This window comes from Centroberyx affinis, unplaced genomic scaffold, assembly GCF_046629955.1.
Source record: "Centroberyx affinis isolate AG114_WGS23_722 - 3 ecotype Tasmania unplaced genomic scaffold, CSIRO-AGI_Caff_v1 ptg005234l_1, whole genome shotgun sequence".
In the NCBI taxonomy this organism is placed as follows: domain Eukaryota; kingdom Metazoa; phylum Chordata; class Actinopteri; order Beryciformes; family Berycidae; genus Centroberyx; species Centroberyx affinis.
Genome location: NW_027282607.1, coordinates 1 through 25,119, shown reverse-complemented (window position 1 = coordinate 25,119; position 25,119 = coordinate 1). Strand labels below are relative to the sequence as shown.

At 44.0% G+C, this 25,119-nt stretch overlaps 1 protein-coding gene across 1 annotated transcript in view; it reads left to right on the top strand.

The window, feature by feature from the left end:
• Window positions 1–25,114, top strand: part of lrp5 (low density lipoprotein receptor-related protein 5) — a gene marked incomplete at its 3' end in the record, with an annotated part of 46,001 nt that extends 20,887 nt beyond the window's left edge. Inside the window, exons 9-24 of the mRNA XM_071546366.1 lie at window positions 10–228; window positions 1,573–1,661; window positions 2,048–2,219; window positions 16,321–16,537; window positions 16,639–16,792; window positions 17,674–17,809; window positions 18,285–18,529; window positions 19,394–19,578; window positions 19,687–19,835; window positions 20,398–20,575; window positions 21,268–21,464; window positions 22,084–22,289; window positions 22,427–22,617; window positions 23,585–23,794; window positions 24,096–24,221; window positions 25,101–25,114. Coding sequence (XP_071402467.1) covers window positions 10–228; window positions 1,573–1,661; window positions 2,048–2,219; window positions 16,321–16,537; window positions 16,639–16,792; window positions 17,674–17,809; window positions 18,285–18,529; window positions 19,394–19,578; window positions 19,687–19,835; window positions 20,398–20,575; window positions 21,268–21,464; window positions 22,084–22,289; window positions 22,427–22,617; window positions 23,585–23,794; window positions 24,096–24,221; window positions 25,101–25,114 — 2,688 coding nt within the window. The remainder of the gene's footprint in view (window positions 1–9; window positions 229–1,572; window positions 1,662–2,047; window positions 2,220–16,320; window positions 16,538–16,638; window positions 16,793–17,673; window positions 17,810–18,284; window positions 18,530–19,393; window positions 19,579–19,686; window positions 19,836–20,397; window positions 20,576–21,267; window positions 21,465–22,083; window positions 22,290–22,426; window positions 22,618–23,584; window positions 23,795–24,095; window positions 24,222–25,100) is intronic.
• Between the last annotated feature and the right edge of the window lie 5 nt (window positions 25,115–25,119).

Below are 25,119 nucleotides of genomic sequence, written 5' to 3'. Positions count from 1 at the left end.
CACTCGCAGGTGGATGACATCCGCCACGCCATAGCCATAGACTACGACCCGGTGGAGGGCTACGTCTACTGGACGGACGACGAGGTGAAGGCCATCCGGCGGTCCCGCATCGACGGCAGCGACGCCATGACGCTGGTCACCACGGAGGTCAACCACCCGGACGGCATCGCGGTGGACTGGGTGGCCAGGAACCTGTACTGGACCGACACCGGCACGGACCGGATCGAGGTACGTCAGTCGGTTTAAAGTGGAGTTAGCTTGATACATGCTCAGTGTGGTTCACCTCTGATATGACGGATATGATGCTGTTTGATTGATTCCATATTTATTGTAGAATTGACCGGTTGCCTATGGGAAGCTCTTAACCTGATTCTAATGAGACATTTTGGTCAGATTCCACACAATTATATGGTTTATTGGGTCATTACGCATCTAACCATATAGGCCATTCCCGTTTCCGCCTAACTAGATTTTCCGCCATTTTGAATTATCTCATATCTGGACCGTCCTGCACAAATGTGTCGATTTGTTTTTTGATATTCCGTACCGTTATGATGTTATTGGCTTCCAAAGTTTGGTCAAATGTTGTGGGCGGGGCCTATGTTTTAAAAATTGGTATAACTCATGAACGCATTATGCTATCCCATCCAAATTTGGTACAATTGTGCACATATCATGTCTCAGCCAACCTGTAAAATTGGGTGTCATTTCGCCAAATGGGGGCGCTACAGAAGCCTGTTACATTTTAAATGATTGTGACTGTAAACCGTGGAAACACAATTCTTTTTTCCTTGGATTCTCTTTGTTCCCTAGCACCCTAGCAACCACCAGTGACACCCTAGCAACCACCTAGCAAAAGCCCAGCAATCACCTAGAAACACCCTAGCGACCACCGGCGAAACCCTACCCGCAATTTAGCAGCACTCTAGCAAAGACCAGCTCAAAGTGACTGTTGCTCGGACGGCAAGCACACTTTAAATTTTCTTCAGAAAATTTTGCCTTTTCTAGTTATTATTATGTTTTCCCCAGTGGATAGTTTTAGTGTCCCATGGCATGCTGTTTCAGAAGCTTTTCCACCCTGACAAGAATAAAGTTCAGCGCATGAAAATGGTCAAATATAAATATATTCAATATTAGCCCAAGATATCAGCTATTGGCAGCTTCAATCCAAAAATATTGGGATTGGTCTTTAAAAATCCAGTTCATTCACAAAATAGATGGAGACACTAAGATAAGAATAGGATAGGATAAAATGACGGATAGGAGTACACTTTGTATGTGAATTTCACATCTTGGTTCATTGAATGGTCATGCGTCGCTTTGTACTGTTTGACAAATGTTAGTCCCTCTCAGGCCTCTATGGTTCACTCTGAAAGGCTGCGGTTGGCAGCTCATTCCCGTGCCAGCTAACATGGCAAAAAACACACAGCAAGATGGAGTGATGCTTAATTAGGAAACAAAAGGCATCCCAGTCAACAAAAGAAAAAAAGTGCGGGTGAACAAATTGGGTCGGGGGGAATAAAATGTGCTCCGAGGGGTTTTAATATTGAACTGTGTCGTTTGGTACGCTAGGTAACCAGGCTAAATGGAACCTTCCGGAAAATCCTGATCTCTGAAAACCTGGATGAACCCAGAGCTATCGTCCTGGACCCTGTTAATGGGTAAGTGTGTGTGTATTGTTGTAACACTGTGCCTTAATTATACAGTATATTGCATTGGAAATGAGAGTTTAACAATTTAACCGTTTGCATAAAAAGTCTGGAATCACTGCCTCCGTCACAAAATGAGCTTAGCAAATGTGTCACGTATGATTTCCCTATGATTCCATACTTTTCAGAGACTGTGTAGAATGGTTACACATGTCTCCAGTGATGATGACATGTCTCCAAAATGTATTTAGAAACATCCAGGTGACATTTTGACACGTGTAGAAATTCTCTCTCACGGTGTCCGATCAATGAAGCGTTCCCAGACACTAATTTTCACATGAAATAACCTTCCTCCTTTTCTTTTTCTTTCTCACTTTGTTCCCGCCTCTTTCTCCCAGCTTCATGTACTGGACGGACTGGGGCGAGCGTCCGAAGATCGAGCGGGCCAACCTGGACGGGTCGGACCGGGTGGTTCTGCTGAACAGCTCTCTGGGTTGGCCCAATGGGCTGGCTATAGACCACACCGCAGGGAAACTGTACTGGGGAGATGCCAAGACTGACAAGATAGAGGTAGGTCCACCAACTGTCTCAACAACAAGCTAATGCTGGTTTTGGGCCTATCAGTCACAGTCTCATAAGGGCATGTTCACACTAGGGCTGAACAATTAATCAACATTTTATCGAAATCGCAATATGGCCTACTGCAATTTTCAAATCGCAGGAGGCGCAATATTTGTTAAAGGTGAAATGTGTCAAAATAGCATTTGAAATGAAATATTGTGGTGCTGCAGAGATGTCCTGGCCTACACATCATATTCTACAGACTTAAGAAAACATCTTTGTTTGGTACAGATCCCCGCAAAAATCACACCATAATCATTTTAAAAAAAAAATTCAATGAAAATGAGAATAGTGATGTAAAAATGATCATTCCCTCTAATATCGCAAATCATATCAGCCAAAATAATCGCAATTAGATATTTTTTCAAAATCGTTCAGCCCTAGTTCACACTATTCCGCTTTTTCATAGACAAAGTGCTGCCTCCAATGCATTATGTGCTGATAAAAAAGACTGTAGTAGCTATCACTATATGCTGATGATACCCAACTGTCAAACACTGTAACACCTACTTGTTTGTTTATGTTGCCATAAACAAACGAGACCATGAACGAGACCTATGGCAGTCTCTGCACTGCATTTTACATTGTGTGCCACCGTTTTGCATTTGGTGGAAAAGCTGCTAAGATGCTTTATGGCACAGAGGGAGATTGCTTTACGGCACAAACAGGGCCAAGGCTTTCAGAGTTTCTGGTCATGGCGGATGGCGGAAGGAGTGAAATCACTTCCAACACGTTTATCCTCTTCGGGGAGGGGGGAGGGGCAGGAAGCAACGGGGGTTTATGGAAAATGTGGTCTTCATTTGGAGAAACACTATCACTAACAATGCCGCTGGGTGTGAGATCGAGGCGACCGATCCTCTCCGACATGGTCTCATTTGTTTCACAATTAATTTGACAATGATATATTGATGTTTACAAATGCTACACATAGCACCTTTGACGTAAAAAAGGCACGGGCAGTTTGAAAAACGTGGAAAAGTGTGATGAGAGAGAAAGACTGTCGTATTTCTTCCAGTCTGTGTCTCTCTCTCTCTGCCCGTCTGCTCTAACAGGTAATTCAGTGCCGAAAACCGCTTCACCCGCTCAGTCTCAGCTGGGAAGGAGAGCGAGACCAGTGGAACGTAGAAAGGGAAAATGGAGAGATTGTGCGTGCGTGCGTTTAATAGCGAGCCTAGCAGAGGAATGTAGAGTTATATAATACCTGGATAGACGCACGCTCCTTTTTCCTCTACCATTGTGTTGGTGTTATATATTCTGGTCCGGTCTGGTCTAGTTTGGTTTGGTTTAGTTTGGGTCTGATCTGGTTTGGTCTGATCTGGTCTGGTTTGGTTTGGTCTGGTCTTGTCTGGTTTGGTCTGATAAATTTTTTCCACTGACACATTCATATTTTATTTTAACCACTTTATACACTGCCAACTGTTGCTGAAGTCAAATTGCTGAGTATTAGTCTTTTGTGTGTGTGTGTGTGTGTATGTGTGTGTGTAGTTCGTATGTAGAACGTATCCTATGTATTTCTTGGTATTTTAATGTGAAAAATGTGCATATAGCAGCTTTAATGCGCATCCCCATTATGGGTTAGTGTGTGTAGATCAGTGCCCCCAAAAAAAAAAAAACTGAATTTGAAACAATTTGAATTGAGGCTGTAAGAAAAAAATGCTTTTGAGCCCAGGAGGTCCCTGCAGAGGAGGATGAAGGGAGGTGAGGAGGAGGAGGAGGAGGAGGAGGAGGGGGGTTGGTTTTTTCCTCGTTGCCCTTCCCCTTCTTTCACCAAGACTCCTACAGCTCCTCCTAACGCGGGCGTCCTCCATTCTCCTCCTCCCTCCCTCCCTCCCTCCACTCCACTCCACTGCGAATAACACCAACCGCCTCTCTTCATCACAGACTGCTCATTAATAATGCTTTTCCTCTTTTTTTTTATTCTCTCTTCACTTTGTCCCTCTTCTTCTGTGTCATCTTTTGATCTGCTCCGTTTGTCTTTTCTCTGTTTCTGCTCTCGTTGCGTCTCATTGCATGGCGTCTTTGTTGTTGTTGTTGTTGTTTTTTTTTCAGATTTTGTTGCGTCGTTGTTTTGGTTTGTCCTCGCTGTGATTCGGTGGTTGTTGTGCTGTCTGCGGAGCTGGACCGGTTCAGCAGTGTTTACCTTGTTTTCACAACGGAGAGAGAGAGAGAGAGAGAGGGACGGAGAAAGAGAGGGCGAGAGAGAGAGAGAGAGAGAGAGAGAAGAAAAGAGAAAGAAATAACAGAAATGTGAATGCCTGGGCTTTCTGGCTGAATGCTTACCAATTGAAAGGGGGAGGTTGCTCCCTCTCTCTCTCTCTCTCTCTCTCCCTCTCTCTCTCTCTCTCTCTCTCCCTCCCTCTCTCTCTCTCTCTCTGTCAGGGTGAAAGGACCCATCTCAAAGGGCTTTTTTTTTTTCTCACTTTTCAGCCTTTTTTTCTCTTGTTGAAAAGAAATTGCTTCTGGGTGTGAAGACGTTTGCATTGTGCATCTGCCTGTTTTTGTGTGTGTGTGTGTGTGTGTGTGTGTGTGTGTGTGTGTGTGCTGGCTGATGTTGCCCAATGTTATTATACATGTATGAAGGCTAAAATGTGCGTATTCACAGCCTAGTTTAAGTTTGAAGAAAAAGTTTTAATAACCGAGTGTAACCTTTTACAACTATGGAATACATGTAAATCCCATGTCTGGGTTCAAATAGCCATTGACCTTTTGATGGCCAATACAGATATTTTTGACCTGAAGCTGCCGATAGTCAATAGATAGTCTTTAAATTTGACCATTTTCATGCCAGAAAATTTCAAGTATTCTGTATTGTATTCTTGTCAGGGTGGAAAAGCTTCTGAAGCAGCATTTAGACCATAGAACACTAAAACTCTTCATTAAAAACCATAATAGTAATAATAATAATGGCCAATTTATGATATTATGACATAAACAAAACATAAACAAAGCCAGCAGTGCTGTGACAGTGTTTCAACACTGCAGCAATGGACTGGAGTCTTAAATAAGTAGGGTTTCCTGTTTTGAATTTTAGAATTATAGAATATGTAATCTCAGCTTTCAAAATATATCTGATTAACTATTGCACTTTATAGCCCCTGTAAGCTGCATTCTATCAATAATTTAATTAGTTCTCCACCATGCTCGATACAAAACTGCCTAATTGGATCAATATTATATTTTAATATTAAAAAATCTGAAAAATCTTACAATGTAGCCTATTAACTGAATTTAAAGCCTTACAGTGTTTTCAAATGTCTTAAATCCAGTTATCAGTTATCTTAACACAGTTGGGCTTCATGTCCCATAACAATTAATTTCTAATATGTCAGTATATAGCATGATAAGCAATATGTCAGCTGTTATTGGCTATGTCGTGTACATGTATTGTACTTGGATGTTTGGATTGTATTTTATGAGAGTAACTCATTCAGTGATCAACCTCAACATCAAACAAGAGCAATGTTTGTGAGAATTGTGTGTGTGTGTGTGTGTGTGTGTGTGTGTGTGTGTGTGTGTGTGTGTGTGTGACGTGAGCCTGCGATGCAGCTGGAAACTGAACAGCGTCCAACATTTTACCTTCACGAAAAGAGAAGAGAGAGAGAGAGAGGGAGAGAGAGAATGATAAATGACCGGCCCAGAGACTGAAGACTTTCTCTCTGAACAGTGAAGGAATGGAGATCTCTCCCTCTCTCTCTCTCTCTCTCTCTCTCTCTCTCTCTTTCCTTTTTTCTCCGTCTGTTTTCAAGTCTTTTTAAAGAAATCTGACTCCCCCTCTGCAACCTCGTCACTCCCACCCCACCCCCTCCACAGTGGAAAAAAAAAAAAAAAAACCCTCTGAAGTTACCGCACAGACCCCCTCCTTTCAAAAGAAGTGAGCGAGTGTGTGTGTGTGTGCGCGTGTGCGAGTGTTGGCTGCTTTGACTGATGTGTTGCTTTCTCTGCGCATACACACACACACACACACACACAGAAAACGGCTGCTTTGTTGTGTGATTATGCAGATTGACCGTGCGTAGCGCCATTCAATTACACTGTGGAGCCATATGGTATCTGCATGTGTGTGTGTGTGTGTGTGTGAGAGAGAGAGAGAGAGAGGTGGAGTTTAGAGAGCAGGGAGGTGTATATGGTGGAATTTCCCCTGGTTAAGGCCCAGCACCTTGTTTCAATAGGCAGGCTTCTTGACTGTGTCTTGTTTCCATAACCATCCAGTTAAACTGAGAAGTCACTCTAACACCACACTGCTTGTTTTGGGCCATACTTCCCAATGATTCCCAATAATAACCTATATGTAAAATGCAGTGGTGGAAAGTAACTAAGTACATTTACTCAAGTACTGTACTTAAGTACAGTTTTGAGGTACTTGTACTTTACTTGAGTATTTCCAATTTATGCCACTTTGTACTTAATATTGTACTTTTTACTCCATTACATTTATTTCACAGCTATAGTTACTAGTTACTTTTCAGATCAATATTTTCTACAACATTTGATCATCTTTATAAAATAACTATAAAATAGCATTGTTATAGATTAGACTACCCAAAAGTATAGCTAAATTGTTAAGATTTGCTTCACGTTGACAACTTTAAAATGCTGCTTACATGTACATGTATGCCAATAAATCAGTATTAATATTCCAATAATTTATGAAAAATATAACTCTCTAAATGGGGACAGTTTGCATAATGAGTACGTTTACTTTGATACTCTAAGTACATTTTGCTGCCGATACTTATGTACTTTTACTTAAGTAAGATTTTGAATGCAGGACTTTTACTTGTAATGGAGTATCTTTACATTGTTGTATTGCTACTTTTACTGAAGTAAAACGTCTCAGTACTTCTTCCACCACTGGTAAAATGTTGAAAAGATGCTGCATCACTTAACAAATAAACCGTGGATGTCAAATGACTGAAAGACTCACTACTGTCTGTCAAGCAGCAAGTTTTGTTTTCCATTGCATGGTAAATAAGATTAGATTAATTTTTAATGTTGATCCCAGTGGCAGGAAAACAGCAAAGAAAAATAGAATATAAGAAAAAGAGCAAAAACACAACACTGGAATGCGTTAAGTATAACTATACGAGTGAAAAGTATGAAAATATATGAAATGCAGCATCACGAGGGTGTGCAAAATACCATCAGAACACACTGACGCAAAGAAATGAACAGAAAATATCTACATAATGCATAACGCAGCATATTAATGTTTACCAGAAGTGATATTTACGCTCGCACGACAAACCCCCTCCTTGACTTCTCTCACTTTGAATGCTTTTAACTGAGACAAAGCGGCGGTTTTTGGCTCACCCATCGCTGCCCGGCGGATCGCGCGTAGCCGAGGGGATCAATATAGATTTAGAGAAAAGATTGAAATAAAAGTTTTTTGTTTTGAACGTCGGCCTCCGAGCGCTTTGTCCCCCCTCTCTCAGGGCCGTGAAAGACGATTTGAGACGGCTTTATAAAAAAACGCCAGGGCCTCCTTTTTTTTTTTTTTAAAACACTGGCTGTGGTAATGATGGAGCGGGCAAACCAGAGGAAGACACACACACACACACACACACACACACACACACACACACATATAAGCTCCCAATTCCCTGGCAAGAAGCAGCATGCGAACAAAGTTGTCCAGAAGTGTGACAAATTAAAGCTGAAAATGTTTCTACTAACTAATGACATCTGCACAAAAAAGTTTAGAAGAGCTAGATATCCCCAAAGAGGAACTAGGTGGTGATTGGCTGCCAAGCCTGGAGCAAATTAAATTTTAAAATGCAGCATGACATAATAGAAAATATGATGCTGAAGCAGTTTCAGCTAATCCACACTGTCTCATCAAGAGAGATGTCAACCATACTCCCTGTCAGTAGAATCCTTTAAATAAAGTTGAAGCAAATATAAGGAGCGCTTCATTTAGTCAGCCTGGTATTCACAAGTTTGTTTGCTGCTACTGTTACTGGTGTGTGTGTGTGTGTGTGTGTGTGTGTGTGTGTGTGTGTGTGTGTGTGTGTGAAGCTGTCAGGATCGAGAAATAACAGAAACACCTGATATTGCTCAGAGTTTCCACTGTCTTCTGCCAGCTCTCTTTCTTCCCTCCTGTTCCCCCCCCCCCCCCCCCCCCCCCCCCCCCCCCCCGTCTCTCTCTCTCTCTCTCTCTCTCTCTCACTCTCTCTCTGCTCCATCCCTGTTACCACAAAGTGACAGTAGCTGCATGTCTCATTTCCTCTGGGAGCTCAGCCTCTGGCCCACATCTGTGTGTGTGTGTGCACACGTGTGTGTGTGTGTGTGTGTGTGTGTGTGTTGTGGCTGATCTTATGTGTCTTATTAGCATGGTAATGTCGCGGTCTGCTGTAAGCACTGTTGTGGTGAGCAAGCAGTAGCAGCTACTAGCCCACAGCTGTATGTGTGTGTGTGTTTCCAATGCATCCCTTATGGATTAGAGAGACAGAGTAGGTGGTCAAGTCAACTTTATTTCTATAGCGCCTTGAGCAGGAAAACATGACAGCTGATGGTGATCAGGCTGAACACTTGCAAACAAAAACACACAAAACCAGCCATTGCCACATTTTCAAGTTTTGGAAAGCCACCTGCAAATAGAACAATAAATATAAAATCATAATAAAATCACCAAGTTAAGTTTAGTCTCCCTGTTCTTCCATGAATTGTTAAAACTGTACATTTGACCTTGTTTTTAAAGGTTGAGGAATATTGCAATATTGGATTTTTACTCTGGATAGAATCTCCATCTGTTTGGAACACATTGTCCGTTCATCGAGCCCTGCTTACATGTCATAATTTCATGTTATGTAAATGTTATCATTAAAATCATGAAATGACATGCAAATGACAGCCCTAAAGTATGTAACCCTAACCTTAACCCTAACTCCAAAATGATATACTAATGACACAATACACTTACGAAGGCCTACTTTACACCCTATATCAGTGATTCTCAACCTTTTCCATATCAAGGACCACTAGTTTAGTCCACATTAGAGCCACAGACCCCTTTTTGATGAGATTTTGTCTCTCAGACCCAAATCTGAGAATATTTTTCTTGTTAGATATGATTTTGTCCAGAATTCCATGACTATCTGTATTGTAGGTAGAGAGATAACAGTGCCACTATGATCAAAATAGTCATTCTTATACATTCTCTAACTTCTTGTAAATGAAATGCTGTTTAAAACTTCATAATTTTGCTGGGGGAACTCCCTCAAGGACCCCTGGTCGTCCCCGGACCCCACGTTGAGAACCACTGCCCTATACTACTTTACATCCTCAACAAAGGATTAAACCCACTTCCAATGAAGAATTCCAACCAAAATTATGCGAAACCTAAAATCTAATGTTATAAAACGACACGACTTACCTTATCAGGAAACCAGGGAACTTGAAATGAATCTTCTGCTAGCTAGCCAAACGCTTCCACAAGCTATTTGACTTATAGTGAAATGGAAAACTCAAATCTTCCAATGCAACTGCAGTGAAAACTAGCATCAGCAGCAGCAGTAGCTTACTATAAAGGTTACTACCACAGGTTTTTCAGACATGGCACTTCAACAAGGACCTAGTGAAAATATTACAGGCTATTAGATATAAAAGTGCATGAGGATGCTGGCCCTTCTGGTAAGCATAACAAGATTAAACCTCAAACCCGAGACCTTCTGGTTACGAATCATTACCTTAAACCAGTGTTTCCCAACCCAGTCCTCAAGGACCCCTTTTCCTGCAAGTATTGGTTCCAGCTCTACTCTTGCGCCCCTGATCCAGTTAAGGTCTTAATGCTGATTGGTAGAGACAGATCTACCTGAACAGAGCAGCATGAAAGTGTGTAGGCCCCATTGGGATCAGGTGTGCAAGAGTAAAGATGGAATAAAAACTTGCAGGACAGGGGGTCCTTGAGGACTGGGTTGGGAACCACTGCCTTAAACCATACTACCTTAAATAAGTACATCAGTAAGTACAAAGTACATGAAAGAGTTTGGTTACCTACCTATAAACATGACAGGAAACTAACTTTTTCATCCACTGGCCATTGGTTGATGGAGTACAAAACCAAAAAAAAACAGACTATGACTATTTTGACTATTTATTGTCTATTTTACCAACTAAATACGACTTTTAGAACGGATAAGAGCTTATAGATGATGGTTATTAACCTTTGAAAGTCAAATCCAATCATCCAATCCAAAGTCAAATCAAATCAAGTCCTTTGACAGAGCCGGACAAAGCCTGACTGAACGACAAATACGTGGTATATGAAGCACTTTTGGCCTAGGACGACTCCGTTTACACACAAACAAACCAGAGACACTTAAAATCAAGAATCCTGCCTTCGGACGCCAAGTACACTGAGTGCACAAGGATTCAATTTTGTCAGTCGGGCGGTGACGCGTCACGGGGACGGCTCCGGGGACCTCACACGCAGTACAAAGTCTTCCAGAGGGTTGGACGTCAAACTTGAGGTCGTCCGGGCGGCCAGGGTCAGAAGCCACCTCCATCATTTCCTGCTCCGGCACCACGCAAGTCTTTAATTGAGGTCTACCATCTCGGCCTCAGAATGACACTCTTAGGTCTTGGAGGGAGACACTGTGTAAGACAAGGCACTTCATTACTACCGAAGACGCTGGTGATCTCGGTCTTTAGAATGGAAATGATAGTGGATAGTGTGGGGACCGGATGGGAATTTTGGGATGTGGACAGGGAGCGGTCAAAGATCTTTGGGAATACAGAGGGTTGCTGTAGCTGTTGGGTGTCGGGGTGCCGGGTGACATACTGTCCATTCGTCTTGTGTGTGTGTGTGTGTGTGTGTGTGTCCTCGTGTTTATCTGAGCGTGTGTGTGAACTGTCCTGCGACGGTCTTGACTTCTCCCCCGCGTGACGGATGAGACCTTTGTTATGTTTCTTTTTTTTTTTTTTTTTTTTTTTTTTTTTTCGCGCGCTCTTTCTTGTCTTTTTGTCCCTTTTTCTCTCCGTCCGTCAAGAAACGAGACGTTCTCACAACCCCCGAAATGAGAAAAGAGGGAGAAGAAAAAAAATCACACTCTCCACAGCACATAATTCTCGCCTGAAAAAAAAAGCCAGGCGGAGAGAAAGAAGCGAGCGAGAAAGAGAGGAGGAGAGAGGGGAGAAAGGGAGTCTCTCGGCCATCTTTTCACTCGGGATGGCCATGTCTAATTGTGTCGCAGTGATAAATGAATAGGTTTTTTGTGGAGGGGGTCAGGAACCCCCCTTGGATCAGAGGCCCATCAAAGTGAAGGGTTTATTTTTTTCTGTTTGTTTTTCTGACCCAGCCGCACCCCCCAACCCCCCCCCCCCCCCCCCCCCCTCAGAATAGAAATTTAAATCAGTGCCCACAAAACAGATAGCTGGCTACATGGTTTCTCATCACATCAAGAAATCTATTTTTCCACACTGAATAACAGCCATGTTTTTGTTTTGTTTTTTGTTTTAGACATTAGATGGTATAATGAATGAATTGATGGATGGATTCTGGATTTCATTACTTCATCGGTGGACACCCATGTAGTCAATTTCACCAAAATCATTTAAATACTGATTAATAACAGTCCTTATTGAAAAATGAACACCGCACTCACCCTCTAGTTGATCAAACTTAAGCTTGGTGCTTGTGCTTACCTTATGTTTTCATTTTTTTTTTCTTCTTTTCAATACAGATCAAAAAGTAAATGTGTAAAGTGCATACTTTAATCTGCATTGAAAAACTGGATCTGTTCTGTACATTTGAGCAAATGTTTTATGAAGTCAATCTTTAATTCTCCAGGTTTTGTCTATTGATGACATATTGATATTGAGAAAGTCGACTCAGCCCCATGCTCTTTTCCAGCAGCACCCAGCTTCACGTTCATACAGTTCCACACGTTTACACTGGGAGCTGCCCAGTACAACCTCAGTCTACTACTGGTGGCCACTGAGCAGCTCCACTGGAGCAGTTGGGGGGTGCAGTGATAGGGCTGGGCGATATGGTTGAAATCAATATCATGATAATCATAAGGATTTTTCTCAATAGCAGTATATATCACGATATGGTTCATGTATGCAAAATCACGTTAAATAATCAAATTAACGTTCATCTCATTGAACCGAATGGTAATGTTAAGTGTGATGTCAAACAAAACAGAAATATTCAAATAATATTCCTACCATACCTCAATTTATGAGAGTTTTTAAGTAAAACTTGCTTGTCATCATCAATTTAGACAGCAGACATGTGTGTCACGATATCAAAATATCTTCATATCATCACGATAGCCCTAGTTCAGTGTCTTGCTCAAGGGAACCTCGACACTAGTTGCCGAGAGTGTCACTCATTCTCTTTCTCCACCCACATTGTCCCAGCCCTTCCTGAGATTTTAACAGGCAACTTTCTGGAAGTTTATGAATATCGCGACATTTCCCGTGATATCCCCCTTAGATCACCATTGCACAAGCTTAAACTTATAAACCTATAATCTACTAGTTGTAGGATAGTAAAAAAAAAATCATACTTGAAGTGAAAAATGTGTCATTTTAATTCAGGTGGGTTCTGTTTTCCACAATCAGCCCATTTTTCTGGAAATAGCAGGAATGAGCAAATTATACCAAATGGCCATCATTTCCTCCAGTGCTTGCATAGTTAGAGCAAATTTCTTGGCTGTTAATAATAATAATAATAATAATAATAATAATAATGATGATAATTATTATTATAGCCTAGAAATTTGATGTAATTTGGAAGAAATACAATTACCCCCACCAAAAAACCTGGGGAAAAACAACAAAATAAAAACAAAAAAACACGATAATATGGTATATCACGATATTTTGGTGGGACAGTATTGTGATATTACATTTTGGATATTGCCCAGGCCTAGTTAGGATCTAGAAGTTTTGAGCTCTAAACTGGGTTCTGTAGTTTGCTGGAAGTCTGGAGTCTTGGAGTTTCAACTCCTAATGGACCATTCACTGTGTGTGTGTGTGTGTGTGTGTGTGTGTGTGTGTGTGTGTGTGTGTGTGTGTGTGTTGTGGACAGAGAAGCCAGTGTCTATTGGCAGCCATGCGTTACTGCGCCTTCTGCTGTCTCTCTCTCTCTCTCTTTCTCTCTCTCCCTCTCTCTCCACCCCCTCTCTTCTCCATCTCAACTCCTGCTGCAATCGCCGCTTTTCCAACTCTCACTCCTTTCCACTCTTCTCTCTTCCTCCATCTCTCTCCCTCTCTCTCTCTCTAACAATACGCCGATGTATATCCTCTCCTCCGCTCTCCCCTTCCCCCTCCCCCCTCTGCCTCCTTTAACCCTGTCTGTTCCTTTTTACCCCGCTCCCCACCCTCCTATCTACCCCCCTCCCTTTCCCTTCTATTCCCCAGACTCCACTCTTCTCCTCCTTACCCCCCCCCCCCTCCTCCTCTCATTTCCTCCTCTCTCTGCACACTTCTCTCCCCCTCTTTGCCTTCTGGGTGAATGTTGTTGAATGAAACTTGGTTTTGCCACACATCCTGTGGGCTTTCTGATGCGTAGATATAGTTTAAAGTTAGAGATTGTACCTTTCTATGTAACTACGTTTTTTTTTTAGTTTTAGTTTTACTTCTGCTTCAGTAAAATATCAATGAAGTAACAGAACTTATACATGAGGATATGTTGCTTCTCCTTCCACCACTGACGACCACAGCACATCCACACACGGCCGGTCCCTGTGCCATGCAGGAAGTGTAATTGATGAAAGAGGAAGTCTTTGTGTGAAGTGCCCTTTCACTAACAATGCACAGTGTTATATGGCCGTTACTCATACACCCACACAAAAGTCGCAAGGCTCCATCGAAGGGTTTGAATTCCACTCAGTTAATGTGCTTCACCCAAACATTTGTCACATGGCTGGGGGGAAAGGTTTCTAAATTTTGTTTCCCTAAGCATGCTTTCTGAGCATTATTAGCATTTCCCATTGAAACCAAGGGGCACAGCCAGCTGTCAACACTTTGAGCCAAAGCTGGATAAATGACTCTGTCAGTCTGACTCATTAAAACAAACCAGCACTCTGTTCTGGAGATGGGAGTTGCGTTTAAGAGTATTGCTGTTTATTGTAAGCGACTGCCCGACTGGTCTAAAAACTAAGAGGCCAAACTGATGTCATTTGAGATCTATTTCTTTGTGTTTATTCACACACACACACACACAAAAACATTTATACGCGCTCTGTTAATCTGAATTTCTATTAAAACATGTTTCCCATTTAGAACACTGAATGTTTTTGCTCAATTTGCAAAAACACACAGAAACTGATTTTTGGCTTAGCAATGGTATAGGCTTATCATAAATACTTTATGATTAATACATTAATACCGGATATGAGCATGCAATCTGCTATTGGCTGATCTTCATAGCTACTAAACCTCTCCATTGGAAACCATGCTACTAGAACAAAAAAATAATCATAATAATAAAAACACATTCAAGCATACTTGTGTGGAATCAAATCAGAATGTCGCATTGGAATCAATTCAGGTTAAGGTCTTCCCATAGACAACCAGTGTATTGATCAATTCTACAATAAATATGTAATCAATCAAACTGCATCATATCCATCACATCAGAGGTGGAGCACACTGACTGAGCCAGATCTGATTTATTAATAAAAGGCCAATATCGGCCCCTTATATAACATCTTGCTTCCCCTGTCACATTGTGGGGGGAAACATTTCTATATGGGGACTATATAGAAAAATGGCCTGTTAGCATTGGTTATTATTACTCACTGAAACCAATAGATACCACTAGATGCAGGCTTGGCTGTATTATTGTACATTAACTGTACTATACCAAACCATTTCTAATCATATAGGTTCAGCTTATCTGTTTGTTGTGTAAGACTAGCGTAGCAGTCTGCCCCAACAGAATTCCTCACACTTGTAAAATCTATGGCATGGTGCACTGAAGGAGGTTTAGCAGCTTGTGGTCACACACACACACACACACACACACACACACACACACACACACAGAGGCTGCAGCTGACTGTAGTGTGTCTAAAATAAAAGGCTGTGTCTATTTCGGTCGCCTTGGGTCCAGTAATAGTACAGGCAGCGGAGAGGAGGGGTGGACACGAGCTCTAATTGCAGACTTTTCAATTGCAGCTCTCGCTTTCTGCTTGTAACACACACACACACACACACACACACAAACACACACACACACACACAGCGGGGGCATTCGTTGGCAGCGGTGCCTGTATCAGTTTTCAGCAGCCTAGTAATAGATGCCTTGTGACTGATATACACACACACACACACACACAGAGGAAAAGAAGGGAGGGCGGCAGTCACACAGTGAGAGGGGGGGGGTGAAAGAGAGGAGTGTGTTTTTGTGTGTGTGTGTGTCATTGTGCTTCATTTCACTGTTTTCTTGTGTGTGATTGTTTAAATCTCGCGCAGTGCCGAGTGTGTGCATGCAAATTCCTGGCTGACAAAATGGCATCCAGCGAGCTCTGCTATCGCTGGTGATTTAATAATAATTATGATAAAATTGTTAGCATCAGTTTAGCATCTATCCTTTTATAAGTGTCCATAGGAAAGTAGTGAGTGATGGACCTCTTTTAAAGCCGACTCATACTGCTAATTGGCATTCAACTTGACTCAATGACAGAATGACTCACCTTTGTAATTGCGGTTTCGCTACTTTAAAGTTTAAAGTCCCTTCTCATTTGCTGTTTCTCCCACCCAGCCACACCCCCCCCCCCCCTGTAGATGCCAGTTATTTTTGGGCCCCGGCGCTCTTCATTCCCTCCGGACATCCCCCTGTTTTCCGCCTTTTTTCCTCCCGTTACTCACTAGTTCCCGTGCCTCACCTTTTCAGCTATGAATATCTGACTCCGCTCTCTTCTCCTTTTCTCCTTCCCTTACTCCACCTTTCCTTGTCCCTGCTCTCCCGAACCTTTTCATGCGTGCTCCTCTATCGCTCCCTGTAGGGAAAATGCCGTTTTTTTTCTCTTAGATCCAGGCAGAGTCGGTAACTTATTTGATTCATTCCTCTCTCTCTCTCTCCCCCCCGTCTCCTCAGGTGATCAACGTGGACGGCAGCAACCGACAGACCCTGCTGGAGGACAAGCTGCCGCACATCTTCGGCTTCACCCTGCTCGGCGATTACATCTACTGGACCGACTGGCAGAGGCGCAGCATCGAGCGGGTCCACAAGGGCACGGCCGTACGGGAGATCATCATCGACCAGCTGCCCGATTTGATGGGGCTAAAGGCGACTAAAGTGGCCGAGACGTACGGTAAGGCAGGGCGCAGAGTCTCCGAAGCCGCGTGTAAATCCGGTCCGTTCTTAATAACATAACGATAACTTTTCTCTCTCTCGTTCCTTCCATCTTTCCAGGCACAAACGGCTGCGCGGCGGACAACGGAGGGTGCAGCCATCTTTGTTTCTGGCGTTTGCAGGGCGTCGGCTGTGCCTGTCCCATGGGCATGGAGCTGCTGTCGGACCTCCGGACCTGCGTGGTGCCGGAGGCCTTCCTGCTCTTCACCAACAGGTAGCCGGAACAGAGCTGAAACCGCCACCCCCCCCCCCCTCTGGAACCAGCAGCATTGTTTCTTTTCATAGACTTTTCTGAAAATAAACCAGAAAAAGAGTTTTAAACTTTGAAACGACATAAATTGTACTGTGGAATGATTGTGTAAATGTAACACTTCATTCAAAACACACTTAAAGTCCCACTGAAACGGAAGTTAGAGCGTCTTTAGCTTCTGTACTGTGACGTATTTCCCAGTGAAACGGAATATTTGAGCGGTGTACAGTTACAAGAGGGATTTAAATCAAATCCTTCGCATTTGATTGGACCGCTAAACAGTGGGCGGGGCTTAGAGTTTAGCGTGATACGGAGCTACAGAGAGAAACGGAGCTACAGAGGACTGTTGGCTCCACACACACCAGGTTGAAGAATGATTGATGGGTGGATGTCATGATATTATTGGTTGAAATTGGTTGGTTCATGCTTACGTAAGCGCACGGCATATTTTGTTTTACAGGAAGAAAACATGATTGGATTTTGATATAAGAATACAAAGAAATTGATTTTTTGTATTTTTTTTGCCATATATTGTTAAATAGGTGCACAATATGACCGGGGATGTGATCTAAAAGGGTTAAAAATGCATTTTTCATTTCATCTCGACTTTAAAGGATAACACTGCTACATATAGTAGTAGCTTCTGACTGTGGCAAAGTCATCAGTGGGTATAGACTTTTCAGGGGCAATAATGGTGATAGGAAAAAAAGTAAGATTACACCAATGTTACCCTAAAAGTAAAAATATTGACTTCAAAAACAAAAGTATGCAAAAAAGCTACTCAGTTACAGTTCATTACTTACACAGATTTTTTGTAACTTTTTCTCATGCTGTTTTCCTCCCAGGGACAACATCAGGAGCATCTCTCTGGGCACCAACAGCAACGACGTGGCCATTCCTCTGACCGGCGTGAAAGAGGCCTCCGCTCTCGACTTCGACGTCTCCGAGAGGAGGATATACTGGACGGACATACAGGCCAAGGTGTGCTGGGATTTGTAGTCTTAGTAGGGCTCTGCGTACAGATATAGAGTCAGGTTCCAAAGATTATTACCAAAATCCTGTTCAACTTTGGCTTTGGCAGATAAATGAAAGAGTAACTAAACCCCAAATCCAAATCTGTGGTGAAGTCTGACATCTAATGGTGAACAGTAGGGTACTGAACTGGCCATCTGCTATTGGCTGGTCTTTTGTGCCAGGAGGGGTCACCTTCTATACAGTACAACAGGTGGTGGACCAATTCTACTCTTTAATAAGGCTTTAATCTGCTATACGGCTCAGTAACATTTTGTCTGAGTAAGCAAGTTAACACAGCACCTGAATAGCATTAAAAACAGGTAGGATGACATATTTCTGCGAAAAACGTATAGTAGCCTAATTATTTGGGTGTTACTCCTCTCTCTCTTTCTCTCTCTCTCTCTCTCACACTGCGTTTTTCCTCTCGTTCTCTCCCTCCCAGACCATCAGCCGAGCGTACATGAACGGCAGCTCCGTGGAGCACGTGATCGAGTTCGGCCTGGACTACCCGGAGGGCATGGCGGTGGACTGGATGGGCCGCAACATCTACTGGGCGGACACCGGCACCAACCGCATCGAGGTGGCCCGGCTGGACGGCCAGTACCGCCAGGTCCTGGTCTGCAAGGACCTAGAAAACCCGCGGTCTCTGGACAACCCGCGATCTCTAGCACTGGACCCAGCTAACGGGTAAGATTATTTTTGTTTTTTTTTACTATCCTACCACTAGTAGGGGAGGGGTGTTCAATACTGTTACTATGGCTACCACTGTAGTACTAATATAGGATTGATGCAGTGGTAGCCATGGTGACAGTCATCTTATCCTGTTATTAGGCTCTAATTTAGATGTGAACATACATAGTGTCACAAAAAGCGTTGCCTCTGGTTGCCAGCTGAACAGAGAACACACTGTAAAGCTTTCCCACAGCAGTGATGTTGGACACCTGCATTATGCTGGAGGTCCAAACATTTCAAGAGGATGAATTAGTGCCAATGACCTCATTTACAGCGTCTCTCCACTCTCTGAGGTAGTGAGAGTGCGGCTGCCTCATTGTATCGGTATGCAGGTACAACACAGCCTTCCCAGCACGCTCCAGCTGAGCGAGGGATGCTATTAAACGAGTGTGTTAACAAGGGGAGTGTCACCCGTTCGTGCCCAGCCAAATCACCCCCCAGCTAGTATGATCTGTGTCTTTGTGTATGCGTGTGTGTGTGTGTGTGTGTGTGTGTGTGTGTGTGTGTGTGTGTGTGTGTGTGTGTGTGTGTGTGTGTGTGTAAAGCGAAGCTCGCACACGCCCGTGCCAAAACCACATTGTTAAACACTTGTCACTCACCCGGTGATGTCATGGTGAGGTCATGGCCCAGAACTGTCAGCACGCTTTGCCCGGGGGCATCTGATGCAACTTTATGATCACACACACACACACACACAACAATAATAATAATGAACTTTTTTTTGTATAGCACTTTTCGAAGCAAAGTTAGGCATAAACACTGTTACTGTTACTACAGCATCAGATCTCCTGTATTAACTCCCCGTTTTGGTCTCTCCAGCTATATGTACTGGACCGAGTGGGGCGGCCGGCCCCGTATAGCCAGGGCCTACATGGACGGGAGCACCATCGTGACCTTGGTGGACAAAGTGGGCCGGGCCAACGGGCTGACCATCGACTACGTTGACCACCGGCTGTACTGGACCGACTTGGACACATGTATGATCGAGAGCACCAACATGCAAGGTACGGACGTGAACAGGAAACTGGTTTAGCGTGATTTATCCTGACGTGCAGGAATCATATTTACTGGCTCACCTGACATGACTTACACATCTTCTCCTGCTTCTTCAGGTCTTCAGCGGGAGATAATAGTGGACGACCTGCCCCACCCGTTCGGCCTGACCCAGTACCGGGACTACATCTACTGGACGGACTTTAACCTGCGGAGCATCGAGCGCGCCGACAAGCGCAGCGGGCTCAACCGCACCGTGGTGCTGCAGGTGCCGCTTTTAAAGTTCATTTCGACAGATCAGGGGTCAGGGGTTCCTTACGGGTTGCTGGAAATCCTTGAAAAACACTTGGAATTTTAATGTGGGTGTTTTCAAGGATTGAAAAGCGCTTGGGTTTTGAATGAAGTGCTTGAAACTGCTTGAAATTGAGACGTTAATTGCATTGCTTTCATAATAAATCGCTATCTGACTGAATAGATTTTTAGATAAAGAAGTAAAATATGTCGGAGAGAGAGAGAGAGAGAGAGTTTCAATACAAATCATGGTTGAAACGAGGACCAAATCCTACATAATCGTTACAGCATTGCTGTCACGAAACATAATTTTGGTTGTTTATAGCACAATAACATCTGATTTAATGTGATGAAGAAGTGAAATAATCATTTTGAGTATATATATGTATATAAATATGTAATTTACCACAGCTGTTAGGTGCTGGAAAAGCTTGAAAATGCACTTTGAAAATGCTTGAAAAGTGCTTGAATGTAGGAACCCTGTGAGACAGGCCTATCGTCCCGACTCGGTAAGCGGAACGGTCTTTGGTCCTCCTCAGGGCCAGCTGGAGCTGATGCTGGACATCCTGGTGTTCCACTCGTCCCGGCAGGACGGCGCCAACGACTGCTCCCACAACAACGGACAGTGTGCCCACCTCTGCCTCGCCACGCCCGCCGGCGCCCAGTGCCGCTGCGCCTCCCACTACACCCTGAACCCCGACGGACGCAACTGCAGCTGTAAGTAAAAAGAGTTGATGGGATGTAAGGGGTGGATGGGGGGTGGTGGTGGGGGGTAGAAGACTGCGGTCGAAGTGGCTGTAACGCAATCAAAGCACATCCACGCAGGGAGGGACACGTTGTTCCCGAACAGCTTCAGGAACCATTACTTCTAACATCAGGGAAATTTATTGAGAACGAACAGAGGAATGGGGGGGAAGGAGTCAAGAGTTGTTAGATCAACCCCGGTCGTCTCTTCAGTCTTGCTCAACACCCAGGACACACTGTCTGGGTCAAACTATGGGGAAATCTGAACACACACATACACACACACACACACACACACTGTAGGCCTCAGCATACTTGTGTTCTTGGCAACGTTTGATGGCCCTTTCTCCCTTCATCCATCTCTCTCTGTCTTCATTGCATACTTCTTCGGCCCTCGGGACCGTCGCTGATTGCAGTTTCAGCTGTAGACTCTGTGTGCGTGTGTGTGTGTGTGTGTGTGTACGTGTGTGTGTGTGTGTGTGTGTGACCGGTCTCCGCTCGCTTATTTGTGTTTGTATTTCACAATACGCCTTGTACAAACGTACACTTCAGTTTGCAAGCGAGAACGCTATGTCCACTCAACCTGCACTCAGCTCTTCCTCTCCATTCCCTCATCCCTCTCTCTCTCGCTTGTCTCTCTGTCTTGTCTGTCTCTCTGTCTCCAGCTCCCTCTAACTTCCTGCTGTTCAGTCAGAAGGCCAGTATCAGCAGGATGGTTCTGGGGGAGCAGAGCCCGGACATCATCCTGCCCATCCACGTCTTCAAGAACGTCCGAGCCGTGAGCTACGACCCGCTGGACCGGCTGGTCTACTGGCTGGACGGACGGCAGAACATACGCAGGGCCAGAGACGACGGAGCTATGGTAACACTTGAGACTTGATACGCATTCAGTATCTTTAAAACTGATCACATTGCACCCATTCAGCCAGAGGTTGATTCTTGTCAGGGTGGAAAAGCCTCTGAATCCGCTATTAGACCACAGGACACTTAAACTCTCCATTGAAACCCGTACGAACAAAGCAACAGTAAACACGTCGTCCCTCGTGATTGATGCAGCCCCCCCTCTTGGCCAATCAGTAACAATTATATCACCTTGTTTCGATCTGGAATTGTGGCGCCCCCCTTGGGCCAATCGGTGTCATTTTGAAAATGCCAGAAAGCAGCGGTGAGGTGCAGCATTCCCCCAGGTTTCATCAAAATCTAGTCAGTATTGTGGGTAGACAGGTGGGTTGGCAGTTCCTTAAGGCAGGGTGAGGGATGATTTCTCTGGTCTGTCTGATAGAAAAATAATACTAATAAAACATATCGACTAGCTGTGATCAGGGAGGAGCCTCCATCATATCAGAGGTGAACCACATTGACTGGACCACATCTGATTCTTAATAAAAAAAGGACAATATCGGTGCCATATACCAGTCTAACACTAATAGATAGATAGAGTCAATGATGCCAAATGACGCTACTTCTGTGTGTGCCTCCAGTCCGCCATGGTGGTGAACAGCGTGGTCCAGCCGGTGGAGAACCAGCCCCACGACCTGAGCCTGGACCCCTACAGCCGCCACGTGTACTGGACCTGCGAGGCGTTCAACACCATCAACGTCCAGCGGATGGACGGACACAGCGTGGGCGTGGTCCTCAAGGACGACACCGACAAGCCGCGGGCCATCGTGGTCAACGCGGAGAAAGGGTGAGGATGCTCCCAGAATACTGTATATCTGTTGGCTTCCGTTCAATAGGGAATGTATAGAGAGAGATTAGTGGTAGAAAGAGTTTTCGATTTGAACAGCTGACATTTGTATATATATATTCCCCATCCCTCTGCAGGTACATGTATTTCACCACGGTGCAAGAGCGCTCGGCTAAGATAGAAGGAGCCAGCCTGGACGGGACGGAGAGAGAGTCCCTGTTCACCACCGGGCTGATCAGACCGGTAGCGCTGGCTCTGGACAACAAGCTGGGAAAACTGTTCTGGGTGGACGCCGACCTCAAACGCATCGAGAGCAGCGACCTATCAGGTGAGCAAACCCCCGAATAGCTCTCATGTACGGGACGTCAATATGAAACAAAAAGTACGGTTCTCAAGATAAGCTGAAATACTAGTGATCCCTGTGGAGAACTTGGGTCGTTGCAGTACCAAATACTAACAGAATACCGCAAAATTGAGTATGAAAAGATCACATTTGCCAAAGATGCAGATAAAGTACTCAAATTCAAAGCTATCTCAGGAGAAATGAAGCTGTCTGATGGTATGGACTGTTGTATCTGTGGTCGCTCCTGCCACCTAGTGCCCATACCCTGTTCCTACACCCCTACTGACCTGATGATATTCTATTATCTTCAGCTTCTCAGGAGTGGTAGACATCGAGACTCCTTTTTAACAATGAATCATTTGGCTTTTGGTCCAAGGATCATGAATATTCTACATTCGTCAGCTATCTATGACAGCGAAAACATAGCTCCTGTCTTTAGGAGATGGGGGAGGATTCTGAACCCGATGAAGACGCACGACTGGAATCAGCAAAGACGAGACACGCACGCTTTATTTATAGCCCGCTAAACGCAAACCGCGTCGGAAAACACCACCAAAAACAGACATTTACCGAAGCGCTTCCGCAGAGGAAGAGATGGATGTTATTTGTTTAACTGGGACCAAAGAGCAAAGACAGAGAACAGGTGCTGGAAAGAATCTGAACCGCAGCATCTTTTCTTCTCCTTGTTTGGTCAGACGGGCCGAGTTGGCTTCAAACCGCCATTAATCACATACAGATAAACGGCTACTGGTGATGCTGGTGATAAACGAATGTTGCCTGTTGCACGAAAGAAGATTTTATTTACAAAGGAGAAAGATGAGTGTGATAAATTGATTGATGATGGTAAGGAGAAGCAGGAGTGAGCAGTAAGACAGTTTGATGCAGACATCCAGGTCATTGTTCTGATGACTGACGACATCACGTTCCCCCCCCCCTCCCCCCCGACCACCAGGAGCCAATCGCATCGTCCTGCAGGACTCCAACATTCTCCAGCCGACGGGGCTGACGGTGCTGGGAGACCACCTGTACTGGATCGACCGGCAGCAGCAGATGATCGAGAGGGTGGACAAGCTGACCGGAGACCGGCGGACGCGGATCCAGGGCCGGATCTCCTACCTGACGTCCATACACGCCGTGGAGGAGATGGACCCGCAGGAGTTCGGTAGGTAGACTGTCTGTGATTGGACCGAATTATGGCGGAAGAAGTGGCCAATATCCAAAAATGGATTCATCATTGCACTGTATATTGGCAAGTAGGCTCCAGGTTGAGGTACCAGATGTACTGAAAAATGACTATATTAAGTTGTTGGGCAGTAAAACTAGCAACAGTGCATCTCTAGTAATGACAAAGACAAAAACAAACACTGAACACCAAGTCAAACATCCGATCTTTCCGCCGCCTCTTCTCTTCAGTGTTACTCATCCCCTTCACACCTCCACCCATCCCTCTCTCCCCTCCCCAGCGTCCCACCCGTGTTCCCGCGACAACGGCGGCTGCTCTCACCTCTGCATCGCCAAGGGCGACGGGACGCCGCGCTGCTCCTGTCCCATGCACCTGGTTTTACTCCAGGACCTGCTGCACTGCGGAGGTAAGACCACAAGCGGGAAATACCAGAAATATCCACACACTAAGGGCCTCCTGTCATCTGGGTTTGAACTTCCTCCATCTACTTTCATGACATCAAATAACTATTCAACTCTCACACTTTATTCTTGTATTTTTACACCTGTCCTCTTCTATTTTAGCCTATTTTTTGGGGGGGTTTTATTCTCTTAGCTCTTGAATGAACTTTATTTTTCTTGGTCTTTTATCCTTTTCATTTTGTCTCGATGCTTTTAATGTTGGTAACACTTTATAATAACCATCATTAATAAATGGTAAATTGATAGTTAATTAAACTTTAGTTAATAGTTATTTTACTGTTAACAAACAATGAAATGATCATTAATAATGTTTACTAATTATTAGTAATGCTATAATTTATGTTATTTTATCATTCGTTTGTGTAATATAAAATCATTTGTTTATAAATTATATATTGTATCATAGCTTTTTACCCTTTTTACCGTCTCTTATCAGCTATGATACAATATATCATTTATAAACAAATGATTTTATATTACACAAACTAATGATAAAATAACAGAAATTATAGCAACCATTTATTAATGATGGTTATTATAAAGTGTTACCTTAATGTTGTATGTAAAGCACTTTGAATTGCCTTGTTGCTATATGTGCTATATAAATAAACTTGCCTTGCCTTGCCTTGCCTTACTTTTAATGCTACACAAAATTTTCCATTTCCACTCTTATAGCAGCCAACTAGATGTTCAGAATAGGACTCCAAATGGTGGCTTCTTACCTGTAGAGCAGACAAACGTACCAAACAGACTGTCCGTATTTTACCATACATTTTAACTCCTCTCTCGTCTCTCTCTCCCCACCCCTCCCCCCCCCCCACCAGAGCCCCCCACCTGCTCCAC